Source organism: Dermacentor andersoni, chromosome 1, assembly GCF_023375885.2.
Source record: "Dermacentor andersoni chromosome 1, qqDerAnde1_hic_scaffold, whole genome shotgun sequence".
Taxonomy (NCBI): Eukaryota; Metazoa; Arthropoda; class Arachnida; order Ixodida; family Ixodidae; genus Dermacentor; species Dermacentor andersoni.
In genome coordinates, this window is record NC_092814.1 from 318,512,524 (window position 1) to 318,529,706 (window position 17,183).

The 17,183-nt window shown below is 43.8% G+C and overlaps 1 protein-coding gene across 1 annotated transcript in view; it reads left to right on the plus strand.

Moving 5' to 3' along the window:
- Window positions 1-7,715: 7,715 nt before the first annotated feature.
- LOC129380907 (uncharacterized) overlaps window positions 7,716-17,183 on the plus strand; it is a 35,136-nt gene continuing 25,668 nt past the window's right edge. The window contains exons 1-2 of the mRNA XM_072289031.1: window positions 7,716-8,419; window positions 11,363-11,605. Of these exons, the coding sequence (XP_072145132.1) occupies window positions 7,998-8,419; window positions 11,363-11,605 (665 nt within the window). The 5' untranslated portion in view covers window positions 7,716-7,997. The remainder of the gene's footprint in view (window positions 8,420-11,362; window positions 11,606-17,183) is intronic.

The following is a 17,183-nucleotide window of genomic DNA, read 5'->3' on the forward strand; positions in this document are numbered from 1 at the left end:
AGAGAGCCCAAGACGTATGTAGTGATGATGAAAATGCCGATGTCTCGAACACTGCTGATGCCTTTGCGAGACATTTATGTTCTGTATTTGGTCCAAATATGCTCCTACATCAAGTAGCCTTCATTCTCACTCTGGTACCGTGTGTTCATGTGTAAAGTATGTTACCTGAATGTAATTAACATATTTCTGCTCGGCACGCGATACTTTCGCTAGAAGTCATTGTTTCGTTGCGATTAGATAGTCTACGAACAATGTTTAAAATCCGTTTGAGTGAAGCCTAATTAAAAAGGATTTGACGCTACTTGCCCTGTAGTGCGGAGATGGTCTGAGATCTTGTTGTATATACAGCGTATCCACTTACAGTACCGACGATTATACTAAGCAAAGCTGAACGCGCGCACCTAGCATTTTCCGTCGTGTTTTCCCCGATTCTTGCTAACACAACACTCCTTAGGCATGTCGATGATAATGTAACGCCAATAATAAAATGCGAACCTTTTTCGAATCATATGGGCAGATGGGCAGTGACGCGATTTTGGAGAGCACGAGAAATTGTAGACAATTTGATCCAACAAGCGAATTGGCTCATCTTACGCACGAAACCTACTGCGTGCACTATTGGACGTTTCACAAGCCTGACGGCCAAGGCGAGGTGCGTTATTTGGATCGGCTCCATTCGATGACGTAGGGTCGCAGACATCAGGCAGTGCTTCGACGTTGTCTTCTTCCAGGTGGTATTGGTAAAACCGACGTAGTCGCGAAATTAGTGAATGCACGCGCTGCCGCTCTTCGCTCGCGGAACCTATATATACATATATATATATATATATATACATATATATATATATATATATATATATATATATATATATATATATATATATATATATATATATATATATATATATATATATATATATATATATATATATATATATATATATATATATATATATAATTGGGGGGAGGGCGGGAGAGGGACTGGGGAAGTGAGACGGCGAGGAAGCGCTACTGCACACGACAGCAGTTGCGCGCAAACTGTTAAGTTTAGGTTCAAGGTCCGATACGGTTTCTCCTATTTCTGAAAACTAAACACTATGCAAATATGTCAAGCGGACGAATGACACACGGCGTACTGACGCAAAGCCGGAATAAAGTACTGTGGCAGAAAGGCGAAAGTACGAAAAGGGTCGCACGTGAAATCAACACTTCTGTGCCCGCCTCTGCAGCTGTGCGCCTATGGCATTGCGCAAGATCGCGGGTTCCATCCCGACCGTGGCAGCCGCATTTCCACGGGGGTGATATACAAATGTGCTCGGGCATCAAGGTAAAAGGGCACTTTAAAGATTCTAGGGAGTCAGAATTACTTCAGAGTTTGTCACTGAGTCGTGCCTTATAATCCGATTATGGTTTTGGCAAGTAAAGCTCATAATTCAAATACAATATAAATTTTCTGCCACGATGCTATTTTCCGTGTGAGGTAATGACAATGCTAACCTTATCGGAGTTTACGAACAGTGGAGCACAACAACGCCTCAAGCAAGCACCTCTCCGTGCATGTTCTGTGCTGTACGCAGACAAACAGCACTGGTGCCCGCAAGGTAACGTTTAACAACAAGTCACCCATCTCGTGTTAGACTGAACGTCGAAGGAATTACGCTTAAGCGTAAACATGATCCCTAATTACCGTCCATTGAAGCATCCAGCAGAGAAACCTTCGCTTACATCTATTCCCACAGTGCGTGCGATCTGCATGATTGTTCTTTTTTAACTTGTGTTAAACTGTGCCAGCAGGTGAACTCGATACCGTTTCTTCGCTTTACGTAACCCTCTGCGTAGCTCGGAGCATGCATCCATGATTTCGTTCAGTTGTAATACATGACATGCAAGGGAACATAAAAAGTCGCCAGTTTCAGGCACATACTTTCGGGTATGCTCGTCATTTCGGTAAGGAGAGCTCTTAATCCGCCTATAAATATCGTGCACTTGCGCTAATTGCTCTCGCGTAAGTGCGGCTTCCGCACTTCGCACACCACCTCGCACCTTTGCGAGCATTTGTTTATTAGCTGCGGGAACAGTAAACGCTCCTAGGCGGTAGCGGCTACAGATGTCGCGAAAAGTTGGAAGGCTATACCGCGCAGTTAACGTAGCCTCTGTGACAGCGGAGTCTGGCTCATCTAATGCCTGCGCCCGGACCGTAAATTCTCGGGCGCTGGCGTGAGCCGCTCCGTTTCTGGCAAGACCAGCGTGCGCGGCTGTCCATATTGTTATATTCGCATTCAATGAAACGAAGTGCGCCATTGCAGTCGTATACGCTTCAATATGTGTCATCGGATTGGTGGGAGTGGCGATAAACAGTTGGAAAAGTTTGTCACTTCAAGCGAACTTGTCATTTTGCTCGTCCTGTCAGATATCACATGTTCACTGCAGCGAAGGGAACTAAACCAAATTCCTCACAGTAGTTTAACGAAGGCTTCAGCATAAAGTATTTATCAACAAAGTTGTCGTACTTTTCATAGTAAGAACTGACTGTCTTTTATCAACGAAGCGTGCTGCCTTTCTCGCGCATTGGAATCACCTATAGGACTTTTTTGCAACAGGTGAAAATTTTCAGTATTGTAGCTTTTTTGAGAAATTTAAGAACTTCAAGTATCCCTTCCATAAGACAACTTGGGATCAGCCCAGGTAGCAGAAAATCGACGGCAAATACACGCGTGGTTAGCTTTGAGCATCGGGTCATATAAGCCGTGTGGGATATATTGGTATAGAATATTTTTCTACCTCAAGCAAATTTCTTCAAGTGTCCAAAACAAAGAGAATTGTGACTTAGTGAAAGGGGGGCACAGCACGATTTTTTTTATGCCCAGCATTTATACCTTGTGGTGATTTTCTGTCCCCCAGCTCGTGCATTCTGCCATTCTTCAGCTTGGACCTCGCCATTATTAAAACTGAAGCGTCAAATGCGTTTTTATTTCTACATCGCTCCCAGCGAACGTGTTTTGTGCAATAAACCCGTTACATTCTACCTTCGTATTTATTTACCATCGTAGCTTATGTCAGCAAAATTTCTACTGATGCGAACCTAACTCGTCTGATTTTCAGAATCAGGTGCTTCTGCTTGCTTTCATCGGAATTAGTATGTAGCGCTTACGTAGAAAACCCTTGCTGTCCGCTTTTACTGCTGTGTAGTTTGTAGGACCGCAAACATGTAAAAGTATTGCCAAGAATGAGGAAAGAACTATGACGTTTTGGTACTACATGCTTCCAGCTTATCGCTAAACAAGTTAAACATTAAAACGTTAAAACATTTAGGGCCCTGTAGGCTGATGTCCGCATACAGATCAAGTGCATTGGCTCTTCATTTAATGCGAGGTTATTTATGAAATAAAAGCTGGCTATTCTCGACTAAAGCATTATCTTCTGCTGAGTGATGATGCAAGAACCCCAATAAAATTTTTCACGAGAGTCAGACTTCATCGTGAAACCAGTAATGGAGATATGTACGTTGACCTCTTATCTGCATTGGACAATAATCATATTAAACTCCTATTGGGACTGTGAGGAAAGCGATTTGTTTTCTTCATTATAAGTCAATGTTTCACCGTCTCCTACTAAAGTGGCGGTGGTCCAACTTGAATTTTGCGACATAACTTCCACGACAGCATGTAACAAAAAAAAACACCCTTGGCTGGGGGCACAAACGTCAGTTGCTGTTGCAACGTCATAGTGCGCTGACGTGTCGCTATTCGCTCTCAACACGCGGAGTCTGAACCGCTTCGACGTGTGACATGGAGTCGGAAGCGGATGAAGGCAAGCTTACATTTTTCTCTCGTCTCCAAAAAGCGCAGAGCAATGACCAGCGAACTCTCGTCACCTGGCGATCCCGTCAGCAGATTCGACTTTTGGCTTGCTTGGTTTCCTGGCCATATATCAGCAAACACGGGGTTTGGATTGAAATTTCGGGCCTGACGCAAAGATGAGTCCTATATCAACGTGAAAAAATTCTCCCGATATCTCGAGCGTCCCTGACTGGAAGATTGGGTTGATTTAAGTCACGCCAGCGCCATAAAATCTTATGAAAGTGCTTTTCGATAGCGGCTCAAAGCGCATGAGAAAGCGACCGAAGCTTCCTCATCAGAAGACCAGGTGAGTCGCAGCAATGTACTCAGCTTCTCTAGACAAACCTCTCATATAAGCTTCGTCTTCCTGACTACACGCGCACTTATCTAGGCAGAACACTTGGTTGTATGGTTTTTAGCATTTGACAATTCCCCATAGAAGCTACGAGAATAATTATTGTCACAGATTCTGTTTTTGTATGCAGTTCAATCGACAAGACTAAAATTCGGCCCCTTTGAACACATGTTATTCATAAGCTTCACATGATTTCTGCTTAGTTCACTAACTATGGCTACCAGGCCACCGAGCCATTCATTTTAAAGGAATTTCACCTGCACGTGCTTCTTTTCAATGTACGGTGGTCACTATGCTTCCACGTTCCAACTGTTAATTATATCACTGCCAGTTTGATGTGCACAGCTTTCGATGGGAGCAAAATGCTACAACGCCCGGGTACCGCGCATTCGGATCAAGTTGAAGAACCCCCGGTACTCAAAATTTATCGACCTCTTAGAGTCACTATGGCGTGCCTCGTAATGACAATATGGTTAGGGCACATACGACCCCGAAATTTATTTTTATTTCATATTCGATTTTTTTTTAACGAGGACAGAAAGTGCCTGTCACTAACAACATTCATTGGACTTCTACATATACATTATTATTGGAACCGGTAGTCATGTCTCAGAAGACGATGTGCAGTTGCAAATAAACGTTACCTTGGACTGGTAGCCCATCCCGTCGCTTAATTTTGCAGTGAAGCTATTAAGAGGATTTGCACCAGCGTTTTCCTGTGCCGATGGGGAAAGGTGACGGCATGAGGGGGCGTGCTGGGTGCCAAATGCCAAATACCAAATGAAACAATTTATGATAACTCAAAGGGAAGCTCATTAATTTTCGAGGCAAGGTCAGGATACCATAGAAGCAGCACCTATAAGCGAGATATACGAAGGAAGAAGAAACATGTGCTTGGGCTGCGATAAAGCTAGGGAAATGATGGAGCATGTTTTATTACAATGAGAAGACGTCTGCATAGAGGTCCATTTAGACACCACTGGCCTCCTTGAAGCTCTTAGGTTCAGCGAGAGCACGGGTAAAGTAAACATGTCCGGAATAGAGATGAGTTAGAGGAGATTGGAAGATTGGTGGAAGAAAGCTATAGACACTTCCAGGCACATTTCCGCCGTCACCGTCGCCATGATATTCCGTATAAAGTCAAGGTGCAATAACAGCGTGGCCGCGAGCTGCATGCTATAGGTGCAAGTGAGAGCGTGCGCGGATTAGCCGAAGGTGGTTGCTCGATCTCACTCGTTCAAGGGTGGAAGGCGAGGAGCACGCGCTGTCTTCCATCGTGCGCAAGGCACCGAGAGAGAGGCGAATGGTGGAGAAGGCACGTTCTCCTCTGGCGGCGTCTGCGTATGGCACGCATTAGCGCGGTCGCGCCGGCCTTATCGTGAAGGTGACAGGCGGTCGGTTCATCGTCGTAGGTGTGCCGTTGGCTGATAGTTTCGTGTGCATGGTGGTTGCCCTGCTTTGTGCACGTTGAAGTGAGAGACAGCACTAGAGTCAATTCGCTCGCTGCATATGCTGCTAGTCGTGACGCCAACATTTTGACAGCGAGTGTCCACGGTCATCTAGTGAGATGTCTTCGTGTTTACCTGTGCGCGCATAAAACCATCCTTGTTAATTTAGTTTATATGCGAATGTTTACAAGTTTACGGCCGATAAAAGTACTATCTTCCCTCCGTATAGCAGTCTAATAATTTGCTATCAATATCGGTGCTTTGTCTCGTGCGAAACTACCAGATTTATTTTTACTCGGCAACCACAACATTAATTTCGATGCGGTACGTTGCATTTCAAAGAAAAAGGCAATATCGAATGCAGCAAATGCATTTCTTACTTACTCCGTCAGTGTTCTTAAAATGTTCTTATAACCTTTACTTGAATATGCCTCAGTCATCTGGAGCCCTCATCAGAAAGAAATGACTACAAGGTTAGAAAAAGTTCAACGTCGTGCCGCGCGCTTCATGTGCTCAAAGTACCGCCGTTTAGATTCCATCACACTGATGTTGCCGTCTTGTGAACCGGAAACGCTATAAGTACGAATACAAAAAAAAAATCGTCTCAAAGTGTTTTTAGTATACTACATGGATATTTAAAATCAACAAATATGAGTATGAAGTTCAGTGTCTGACGGAAGCCCGTCTGGTCGGGATGAAACATGGTTAAAAGGTAAAAAACCCGGGGCACTTCGCCGACCAAATAAAGACTTAAAAGAAAACAAGACGTTTCGGCTCCCACACGGGAGCCTTGTTCACAGGTAAAATAAACGAAAGTGCTCGAGCAGCTCGCTTAAATAGTCTAGAACACGTGACGCAGGCAGCGCGCATACACTGACGGCAGATTGCCATCGCTCCTGTTCAGAGTGTGTGGCGTAGTCTGGATCATGAGCGACTCAAGATAAAGGCGTCGAGATAGCCCTTTTTTCCCTGGCAAGGACACGTGCCTTCCCCCAGTCGATTGCGTGGCCGCTTGAAGTGGCATGCTCAGCCTGCGTCACGTGTTCTAGACTATTTAAGCGAGCTGCTCGAGCACTTTCGTTTATTTTACCTGTGAACAAGGCTCCCGTGGGGGAGCCGAAACGTCTTGTTTTCTTTTAAGTCTTTATTTGGTCGGCGAAGTGCCCCGGGTTTTTTACCTTTTAACCAAATATGAGTATGTGCAACTTCCAGGAAAACGAAGCAATTGTCTTAATCACCAATATGTTTTACGCCCATACTAAGCCCGCTTCCCTTTTTTCCCTACCGTGATTGAACTTTGGGAACTGATACTAAGCTTTGTGACGAAAGCCAATGATGTTTGTCAATTTGAAAAAATTGGGAAGCATGTATTTTTGTGATTCCGCTGCCGCTTGATGCACCTGTGTATATGGTCTGCCTGAATTTAAAGCCCTACCTGTAAGAACCCTCAGCAGAGGGTTGACTGTATGAAGAAATAAATAAATAGATAAATAATAATGTTCTATGTTTTAAAATACAAGAAAGCTAACCGCCATGTTTACAACTCTGTAATTCAGTATTGAAAAATAATATTACCAATCACTAAACTACACCTAATAATACGCATAGAGCAGATAAACGTGATATATGACAAACCTTTCTGAACTATACCACTATTTTTATTATGAATTTCGCAAGACACTAATAATTTCACGTAGACTCTGTTTTCATATATCACGTTTCCCGCTTTATGTGCTCTAAGAAATGCACTTGATAGAAGTGCGTTGTCTGTTCTTGCTGGAGAATTATAGATGTGCAAGATTTGCGTGTGTATATTTTTTAGACACACCCGTTCTTATCAATAATTTTTAGAAATATGCACAGCCATAATTTGATATTGTGCTTCCCGAAATAGATAGCCTGTAACCTCATCTTTTAAATACAACAACTTTTGCCCAAATCTGTACGGCGATTGTCTCATAAATGCATTTCAGAGTTTTACAAGTCTTTCAGTTCAGAAATCCGAATAGCCAGCAAACGCGCCATTGTGTCTCCCCCCCCCCCCCCCCCTACATTTTTTTTTTACTGGCTCTCGGTTTTGCACACTCTTATTTCAGCTAATTTCACTCACCGCTAGAGCTCGCGACTGGGCCAAAATAGAGCCTATAAGCAAAGAGCCATGACTCGCTAAACAAGGTTTAGAAATGGAAGAGAGGAAAAAGAAGAACGACACGGAATCCACGCCCTCGCGCGCTGGTACGCGAGACCCACGCGACAAAGGAGAATCTCTCTCGCGCTTTCGAACACGCAGCTAATCGTGGCGGACGCACTTAGAACCATCGCAGAAAGGAACGGCATCGTCCTATACTACCTGTCATGGGCTTCGGTGTACCTGGCGGCATCGAAATTCACCGCCTCCTCCAAGGTAGCCTGTCAACCATCTCGGAAGAGACGCCATCCCGCAAGACGCCTTCCTCGATTGCACTCGCTGCAATTCCAGATGCGGCCAAGGATGACATGTCTTACGCGTTCAGTAACTTGACCATCGAAGACGTCCTCCCAGACAATCGGGACCTCGTGCTCAAGCCGTGGTACAAGGTCGACGAACGCACTTGCGGCAGCCACACAGGACCACCCCGGAGGCTGTTTCCGATGGCCGAGTGGTACCAGCTCGTTGACATCGGCGTCAAGGACAGCGTGGCTGAGTGTAAGACCATGCAAGCATCAGTAACCATGCAAGGAGCCTGGCACCAGACGGTGGTAGCCTCGAGGTTCACCATGCGCCTACTATTACACAGGTAACGATCAATTCGGTGTTTTCTAAAGCATACATCAGGACCACCGCGAACATCCTCAGTGGACAGACAAATTTCCTTTTATTTCTATACTGTTGTCAAAATCCCATTGACGGATTGTTTTGCCTCGCAAAGAAAACAAAGATAGCGTGTAACTTGTTGAGTAGTACAGAGTAGTACAAATCAGGAATACCTGTCATATAGCAATTGGCCATGAAGCGCATTATTCAGCTGGTATTGTGCAATAACACGATCGGTGGGCGAGATTGTATACGTTGTAACACGTTAAGCTAACAGACGGTTTTTGTATGGTTGGAACGAATTCCCTTTTATAACAGTACGCCTAATATTAGAACATTTACGATATTTTAAGAAATGAAATGCGTCAGCAGCCGCACACATTGCACACTTGCGTTTATCTTCCAGTGAAGCGCAATGTTTGTATGCCCAGATGATTATTAAGCAAATTCATTATATGCCACTTTGAATTATTCTCTAGCATGATTAGCCGGAAGAACTATGTGCGGTTATTCAGCATCTGCAACTATGCGTTGATCGTTATTAGTTTACAAGGAAGAGTATGCAACTTCCACGAATTGTGGGTGTGGCTTTGACACGTGTATTGCCTATTAACCGTAACTTTGACGAGCGTCCTATCCTCTGCGTTTGCGCCAGCCGTGGTTGCTTAGCGGCTTCGGCATTGTGCTTCTAAACACGAGGTAGTGGAATCAAATCCCGGACGCGGTGGGTGAATTTGAATGGGGGCGAAATGCAAAAACGCCCATGTACCATGCATTGGGCCCTCGGTGAAGATCTTCAGGTGGTTGAAATTAAGCCATAGACTGTAGTATTAATCTGTATATCTGCAGTTTCTTGCAATACGCCGTGCCTTATAATCAGATTGGAATTATGGCCCGTAAAACCGCAGCATTTCATTTTATCCTCGATGCATTGCCGCTGGTAAAACGTCACATGCCTCGCAAACATCACGACGCTACTTCATGTTACCTTGCTTTATATAATTCGACGTGTCTACGCTATTGTCCTGCTGAAATCCTCCATTCCGTTGGAGTAAGTTTAACTAGAAGAGATACCATCGAAATTCATTGTAATGGAGAATATCTTTTACTTTGCATGCAATATATCAGGAAATTGATTTTTGTTGCATTTTAATGAGAAACGTTAGAATCTCCGGAATCTCTGAGGAAGATTCTTCAATTCAGTTGTCAATGTTAAATACAGGAAAATCAATTACAACTCTAACTGCAAAAAAAAAAAAAAAAAGATATCCCAGTTCGTTAAAGTTACGTAAACGGTGATAAACATAAAGCGGATCAAGATCATGTTTTATCAACCGCTCTCTGAAACACCGCTAATTTGTGAGTTGGACTAATGCAAACCAATCGTAACTTCTGGAATACCTTAAGATAAGCTCTAAATTCACAAGGCACATTTTGTATCCGTTTGAGGTACCCATGCTAACAGGACCAGCATACAAAAAAAGGGAGATATCTTTTTGCTGCAGTCAAGAAATCGTAAATTTTGTGCTAAAAATTTTTATGAACGCATTTGAAATAGTTTTGAAACTCGTTTACGCTTCAAGTGAACATGTGGGCACACAAATTCGGTCGTATTCCGCTATATGCCGTGAATACAGCCAATTTCATCGCTTAATCCACACGTCCCAAGGCCAAGCAAGCAGTTACAATTCAGGATATCGAATGGCCTCGTGCGAATTCGGCAATGTCTCGCATCGGCACTAGTCTGGCAGAAGGAAGATAAAACCCGCCGAAAGGCGAATTATTGCTATTCCTTTACAAAAAGCATGGGAAAGTAGAGAAGAACACGATATGTGCCAAAGAGAACCCCTCCGCAAATTGGGAGTTTCTTATCATCTACGCGTGAATATATCGTCTATCATTTTTATTTATCCATTCGTTCCTTCGTAGGTTTGCTTTCCCAGCTGATTTCAACTCTCCTGAAAGCTAGACGACATCACTTCGTCGGATAGTATTGCTTCAGGAAGGGCTCCAGCCTATGGGCCAAGAAATCAGCACGGTTGCATATAATAATAATAATAATAATAATAATAATAATAATAATAATAATAATAATAATAATAATAATAGCCACGAGAGCAACATATGCAACAACATTTTTGGGTACGTGCTAAATTGGAGCTCCTGTTTATATACAATGCCGCTGTCTGCTACCATACAAATTGCGTAAGAATCAAAACGGCAAATAAATAATTAAGAAACGTGCATTGAGACATTTTTTGTCACAAGGGGTAGCTCTTCCGACACCACACTGAGTCATATAGAGAGAAGCGGGGAATCAAAGTATGAAGTCGAGGTTTTTGCCCGTTTATGAAGCGAATGCGTTTATGAAGCGAACACAACAAGAGTGCTTGAAACTACAGCAGGAAAAACGGACAGTAAAGCGAGTGGTGCACGATGTAGTGATCACAGTGCACCTGGGAAGTATTGTGTCAGGACACTTTTTTTTTATTTTTTGTATATTTCTTTATTTGTTGAAATGAAGTCGTGCCTGAATAAATAAAGTCGAATAGAAAAACGCTAACCTTGAGTACCGCTCCTTGAACACTTTTCAGTCGTGCCTTAAAAGAAGATTTGAACACAAGGGAAAATAACAATTTCTGGAACTCACAGAATAACGTTTTCGTAATCCATAAAACCTTTTCAGTATGGCTATAGAATGAGTTATAATAAATTATGGCGTAACTTAATACATGGCAGTTGGATTTCCATAACCAACATTCCTATGTCACATCACATCGTTAGTGTTTCGATTCGGAAGGCGCTGTTTACTTAGAATAAAGCGGGACACGTTTCGTGAGACGAGCTGCAGCGTTCCTCAAAGACTTGCTTGACGAACGTGCAGTTCAACAGCAGTGTTCATTGTTGTCATGTATTGCCAACGCAGTGCGCGAGATGCGACCACGCGTGCAGCGGAAGCGGCCGTGACCATGAGTGGCCAGTTCGTCGAGTGCGACCACGTGCCTTCTGCCGAGCACAGCCTCGACGTCTTCGGCTGCAGGCTACGCATCCACCCACGTGACACGCTGCCGTGCGCGTCGACGATGCTGAACGCCTTCAAGGCTGAGAGCAACGGCGACACGTACGGCGTGGCTGGACCGAGCAGCTGCATTTGGAGGCTGCACGCGAGGTAGGCCAAACACCAGTCCAGCTAAAACACCGCAGTCAATGTGCGGCCTCTTTTATTAGTATCCCATTTACGCCATCTTATCTCGTAAGAGACGCCGTGATTGTAGGTCACATATAGGCTCGTGTAAGTCAAGGTGTCACGATTAACTACTGCCTAGGCCTGTTTGAGGTAATCATGTAGCGTAATCTTTCAACGTTAAATATACGTTCACGAAGGGATTGTAGCAGTTTCGTCAAATACCGATGTCGGAGCTCGTAGAGGGGCATGTAGCCTGTTCGTTAGTACCCTGTTCTTGGCAATTTGGCCTTACACTCAAAGCTGTTAGGAGATAGAAAGATAATGTATAAATATACGGAATGTGAAGAGCAAATATCTCGTTCGCATAATCAGCCTTTTCATTCAATCGCATCAAACTTGATATCTTAGAAAAAAAAGATACAAGAAAAAAAAGCTGCACCAAGTCTACAACTTAAACGATATATAGACGATATATTTGTAAAGGCTGCATGTATTCAGTCATAAAGCGGACAGCACCATTGCTAACTTCTCGTGAATTCTTGTGTGGCTTCCCTATGGACACCTGACTCATATACACCTACCATGAAAAAGGCACAATATAACAGGAGTAATAGATGCGCGAAAGTTCGTACGAAATTACGTGTTAGAGATAAAAGGCTTGCTTTTATCTGTAACGTGCAGGATGAGAAATAGAAGTACCATACACTCGCCGTAATTGCTTAGTGGCTACGGCGATGGGCTGCTAAGCATGAATAAGCAGGATCGAATCCCTGTCACGGCGGACGAATTTTCACGCGGGCGAAATGGGAAAACACCCGTGTACTTAGATTTAGGTGCACGTTAAAGAAACCCTGACGGTCCAAACTTCCGGATTGCTCCACGGGCGTGCCTCATAATCAGGTCGTTGTTTTGGCATGTAAACCGCCATAAATTATTTTAATTTCAGAAATACCGTAAGCATACAACTGATATGTAAATATTTGGAAAAGAAAAGAACAAGCACGCCAACTTAAGAATGAAGCGATGGAGAAAAGTGTTGCAGCGCGTTGACGGTCCGCCGTGGATATAATACGCGAAAGCCCAAAGTCGCTGTTGCCACTTTTGCCTCGAAATCTGTAGTCTTCCGTGAGACCAGTCGCTAGACCATGTGGTGGTAAAGGATGGTCTTACAAAGATAGTATCGCCTTGTCGAGGCTACGAGTCACTGTCACTGTGTCCTCAAAGGCGCGAAAGAATAGCAAAGTTGTTAGCCACCCGACTGTAGAACGAAGCGATGAAGGAACCGCAAACGTGTTTCTCAGCCTAGGCGATGTGCCTTGGCTGACATCGGGTTCCCGATGTCAACAGCCACATGCACAGCATATAATGGGGCTGCACTGAAGACAGTAGAAAGTGGAAGAAAACGCGCCACCCAGGAGAACGCGACACAGAGTCATTAGGTTCTCTTATATGAGGCATATATTGCGCAACTGATTTGCCCCGTCATTAGCCTTGAGAAAAATCCAGAAACTCAGCTGAGTGACCAGTCCCTCGTGCAGATATATACATCTGGATGCAGATGGAAAAGTGAGCCCTGACTCATACTCTGTGCCCCCCGAAGCGTCGAGGTCGCTTCGAAACTCAAGTATTCAAAACGAAATGACACTGTATGTCCCGTTTAAAGCCCGGCCGCAAAGAAGTTTCAACTTGGTTACTTTGATTCTAAATGGCTAGCACCAGGCTATATTAGCAGTGTATGGCAAAGATGAGTTGGTCAATTCCACGTTTCTTTTTTTTTTGTATTTCAATTGTGGCCGGGTGATGCCTAAACTCTGAGATTTTGCCAAAGAGTCAAGCGAGTGCGTTCTCAGTGATTTGAGGTCTGCGCCATTTCAGCGAGTGAGAGGCGTTCTTGTCGGTTTCGTTGTGAAAAAGGCTTATTTTTCTTGATACAAACAGGCCTAATTGTATTTCAAATATGCTATTTTGAACGAACAATGGTCTTAACCACGCTTTTTTAAACAAGGCTATTTTGATAGTCCGAAGTTTTGATGCGGTTGTTCTTCAAATGAAATGGCAAATTAGTAAGTCGTTAAGGTAACATAATGTATCGTTCGTCTAAGAGGCAGAGAAGTCGGATGAATCCTTTTGTGAAAGGAATGCCTAGACCTAATTTGTTATTTCTTACATTTTGCTTGTCTTCGCTTCAGTTGGTCCTGACCTACCCAAAGATCAGGGGGTGCAATATCGCGAAAATATTCCAAATAATTTTATTCCATTTCTGCAATCAGGTTCAACGATTGCTCGAAATTTTTTCGGGCCACCCCCACTTCGATTCTCTGTCACGTGATATGTCAGGAAGACTCTTCAACCCATATGACGTATTATGATTGATTAGACCGAACAAAAGAAAAATACCCATTTCGGATTCTGCGCCTATTTCACCATCAGCCATCCGTTATTAGTCAAATGTGTTTGGACTGTGCCCACTAAGTCTGCTGATCCCGAAATGTCACAAAACCACAAAAATTCGCCACTGCAAAGTGACGTAACAAAATTACATTTTTTTTCGGAATAGCTGGAGACTCACCGGTTCCGAAATGAACAGATGATGGCTTCCCGCCGATCGTTCCGGCAATGGATGTTCGGACCTGCAGTGGAGAATGGATTTACATGTGTATAATACCATGTCTTGAGTGGCAGATGATGCTTTCGAGCCATTTCGGCACCCATGCGCGTGACTAAAATTATACGGAAGAGGGATTGCCGATAAAGCTCATTTCCTCCTGTATGTGTGAAGGCAAAATGAAATTAAAGACTGCAGTCCAAACTTGGCATTACGAGTTTTCTAATGCACTCATTAGTTTGCGTTTACGCGTGTTAATTACGAAGAAATTACGTTTTGTTGGCGACCCTGTGATCCGCATGCTTTTTTTTCACGGGTACGCGACATTGCTCGACCACCTTTGTTATCCTTAGGGTTCGTTTAAGCGGCATTTTTACCCTTCCATAGCATGTCCCCACATTCTTCTACCACAAAGCGAAAGCTAAGCAAAACGAAGCGGACCAATCGCCGACGCTGGCTCTGCCACGACGTCCGGTTCTATACTTTCAGGGCGAACACTCTCCTCTTCTATGTACTCCTCTGCTCTAGTCCGCTAATTAGACAAGAAAAATGTGTCATGGTAGGCTATGCTATTCGCTCCAGAAGCAAACCAATGTGACCTCCTATAACTACGAGAGCTTTCCATTGACCTCTCTAAACAACCCCACGGGTCACCGAACTATGCTTGCGTCGACGGTTACGTAAATATGACGTCAGGAGATTGCAATAAAAACACATTGGAATAGATTTACTTTATTGGGCCCCCGTTTGCTATTTCACTTCTCTGAAGCAATTATAGAGGCCTGTATAAGCGGCGTTCGAGCAACGTATGTTGCTTGCTCTCAGTGGCGGGGCCAAATTCTGCGTTTTAGGTGCATTGCGCGCATGAAATGGCAAAGTAGCTTTTCTTTGTCTAAAGACGCATGTATGTACCCAGGTATGTTGTCGAAGGAATACCCTCTTACTATGAACGCGAATATTTATTAAATGTGAAACAGATTGCTACGTCTTTTTCAAAGCAATATTTTATAACAATATTTCGACAGAAACACTGTAAAAAAAATAATCGAAACTAAGGTTTGAGTTTTTGTTTCCGTCCTCTGGTGGGAGACTGTAGAACAAAGTCGTGTCTGGCCGAAAAAAATAAATACCCTGTAACTGAAGCGCTACCCGATTCACATGCAGCGGTAGGAGCGTGCGATTAAACCGCTGGGCCTCTGCTTCCGACGATGCAACAATGACAAGCTTTGGATTATCAAGGTGCCATGGGAGATTGTACGACTAAGTTTCCAATATCGCTTTCGAGAACAGCGCTACGCTGAGGGCGGAGAGTTGAGCCAGCCATCAATCAAAAGGTCTTTTCGGTCTACATAGAACTTGTAGTACATTGACAAGGAAGGTGTACAAACAGTGCATTTTACCAGTGCTGACTTATGGGGCAGAGATTCCCAAGCTGACAAAGAAACTTGAGGACAAGTTGAGGACCGCGCAAAGAGCGATGGAACGAAGATTGCTAGGCATAACGTCAAGAGACAGAAAGAGAGCGGTTTGGATCGGAGAGCAAACGGGTATTTACGATATTCTAATTGACATCAAGAGTAAGGAATGGAGCTGGGCAGGTCATGTAATGCGAAGTTTAGATAACCGTTGTACCATTAGGGTTACAGAATAGGTACTAAGAAAAGACAAACGCAGTGGAGGACGACAGAAGACTAGGTCGAGCGATGAAATTAGGAAATTCGCGGGCGCTAATTGGAATCGCTTGGCGCAGGACAGGGGTAATTGGAGATCGCAGGGAGAGGCATTCGTCCTGCAGTGGGCATAAAAAGGCTGATGATGATGCTGATGATGATGATAATTATGTTGGTGATGATGATGATGATTTACCCACTATATCGACAGGTGCCCTAGTTTTATTAGTGACTGTTTTTGCCTCAAAAATCGAGCCAAATGTTTCGTCATTTCCATAGGCTTCCAAAGCTGGATCTTTAACGCCTGTGGGAACGAAATTCCAGCTTCATACAGCCTAATCGCTGCCTTTCTCTCGTTCGGCTTGTTTTATAGAACGTCTCTGTCACCTGCCTTTTGCAATATTCGCCCTGTACCTTCAGGTATTCATGAAAAACCCGCTCGTTCTAAAGAAAACGCGCAAGCTTCGCCCAGCGGCCGTTTGGGGCGCTAGCTGTGACGTGTCCAGATGAGCTGCGTATAAAAGAAAGCTTCGCAATTAAGAACAATTCGTCCAGGTTCGCGGATAAAATCAGTACCAACGCCTTTTCGGTGTGGTCTTTCAACCATCTGAGATAACGAGGGGTCCAGCTTAAGTGCACGCAGCCTGAAGACTAATCAATCGACAAATCGAAACACGTGGTTTCGGGTGGATGAGAATTTTCCGTTTCATGAACCTTCCTCCACCTTGCGCGCTTCAGGAGAACTGATTTTCGATGTTCTCTGTCAACGCGCTTATAAATGTCGATTAATTCACCTTCCTGCTTTCATCTGCTGACTTACTCTTTAAGTCAGACGTTAGAAAGACCGCTAATGAAAGGCGTTGGTCACGAGGTCGATCTTTCCGGACCAGGATGAATTTTTCATAAGCTGAGAAGTTTTGTTTCAGAAAAATGCTAAAGGGTCTCATTTAAAGCGTCATACAACAGTTGAACTTAAAAGGAACAGTGAATACTAGATTTCAGAAAGCGAAATTTTATTCAGCCACCAATTTTGTTAATTCTGAAAAAATTCGAAATTTCAGGTCGATGACACTTTTCTCTTTCATGAGCCTTCCACCACCTTGCGTGCTTCCGACAACTGAGTTTCCATGTCCGCAAAGCTCTACAACGCCTATTTTTCTTCCATTGCAAATACGCTATATATATCGCAGAAAGCATTACACATAGCGTTTTATTTCACCGTTTACGGTTAGGGGAGGGAGTGGTTGAAGTATTTCGAATAGTATACGACCTCATCCGTGTTTTC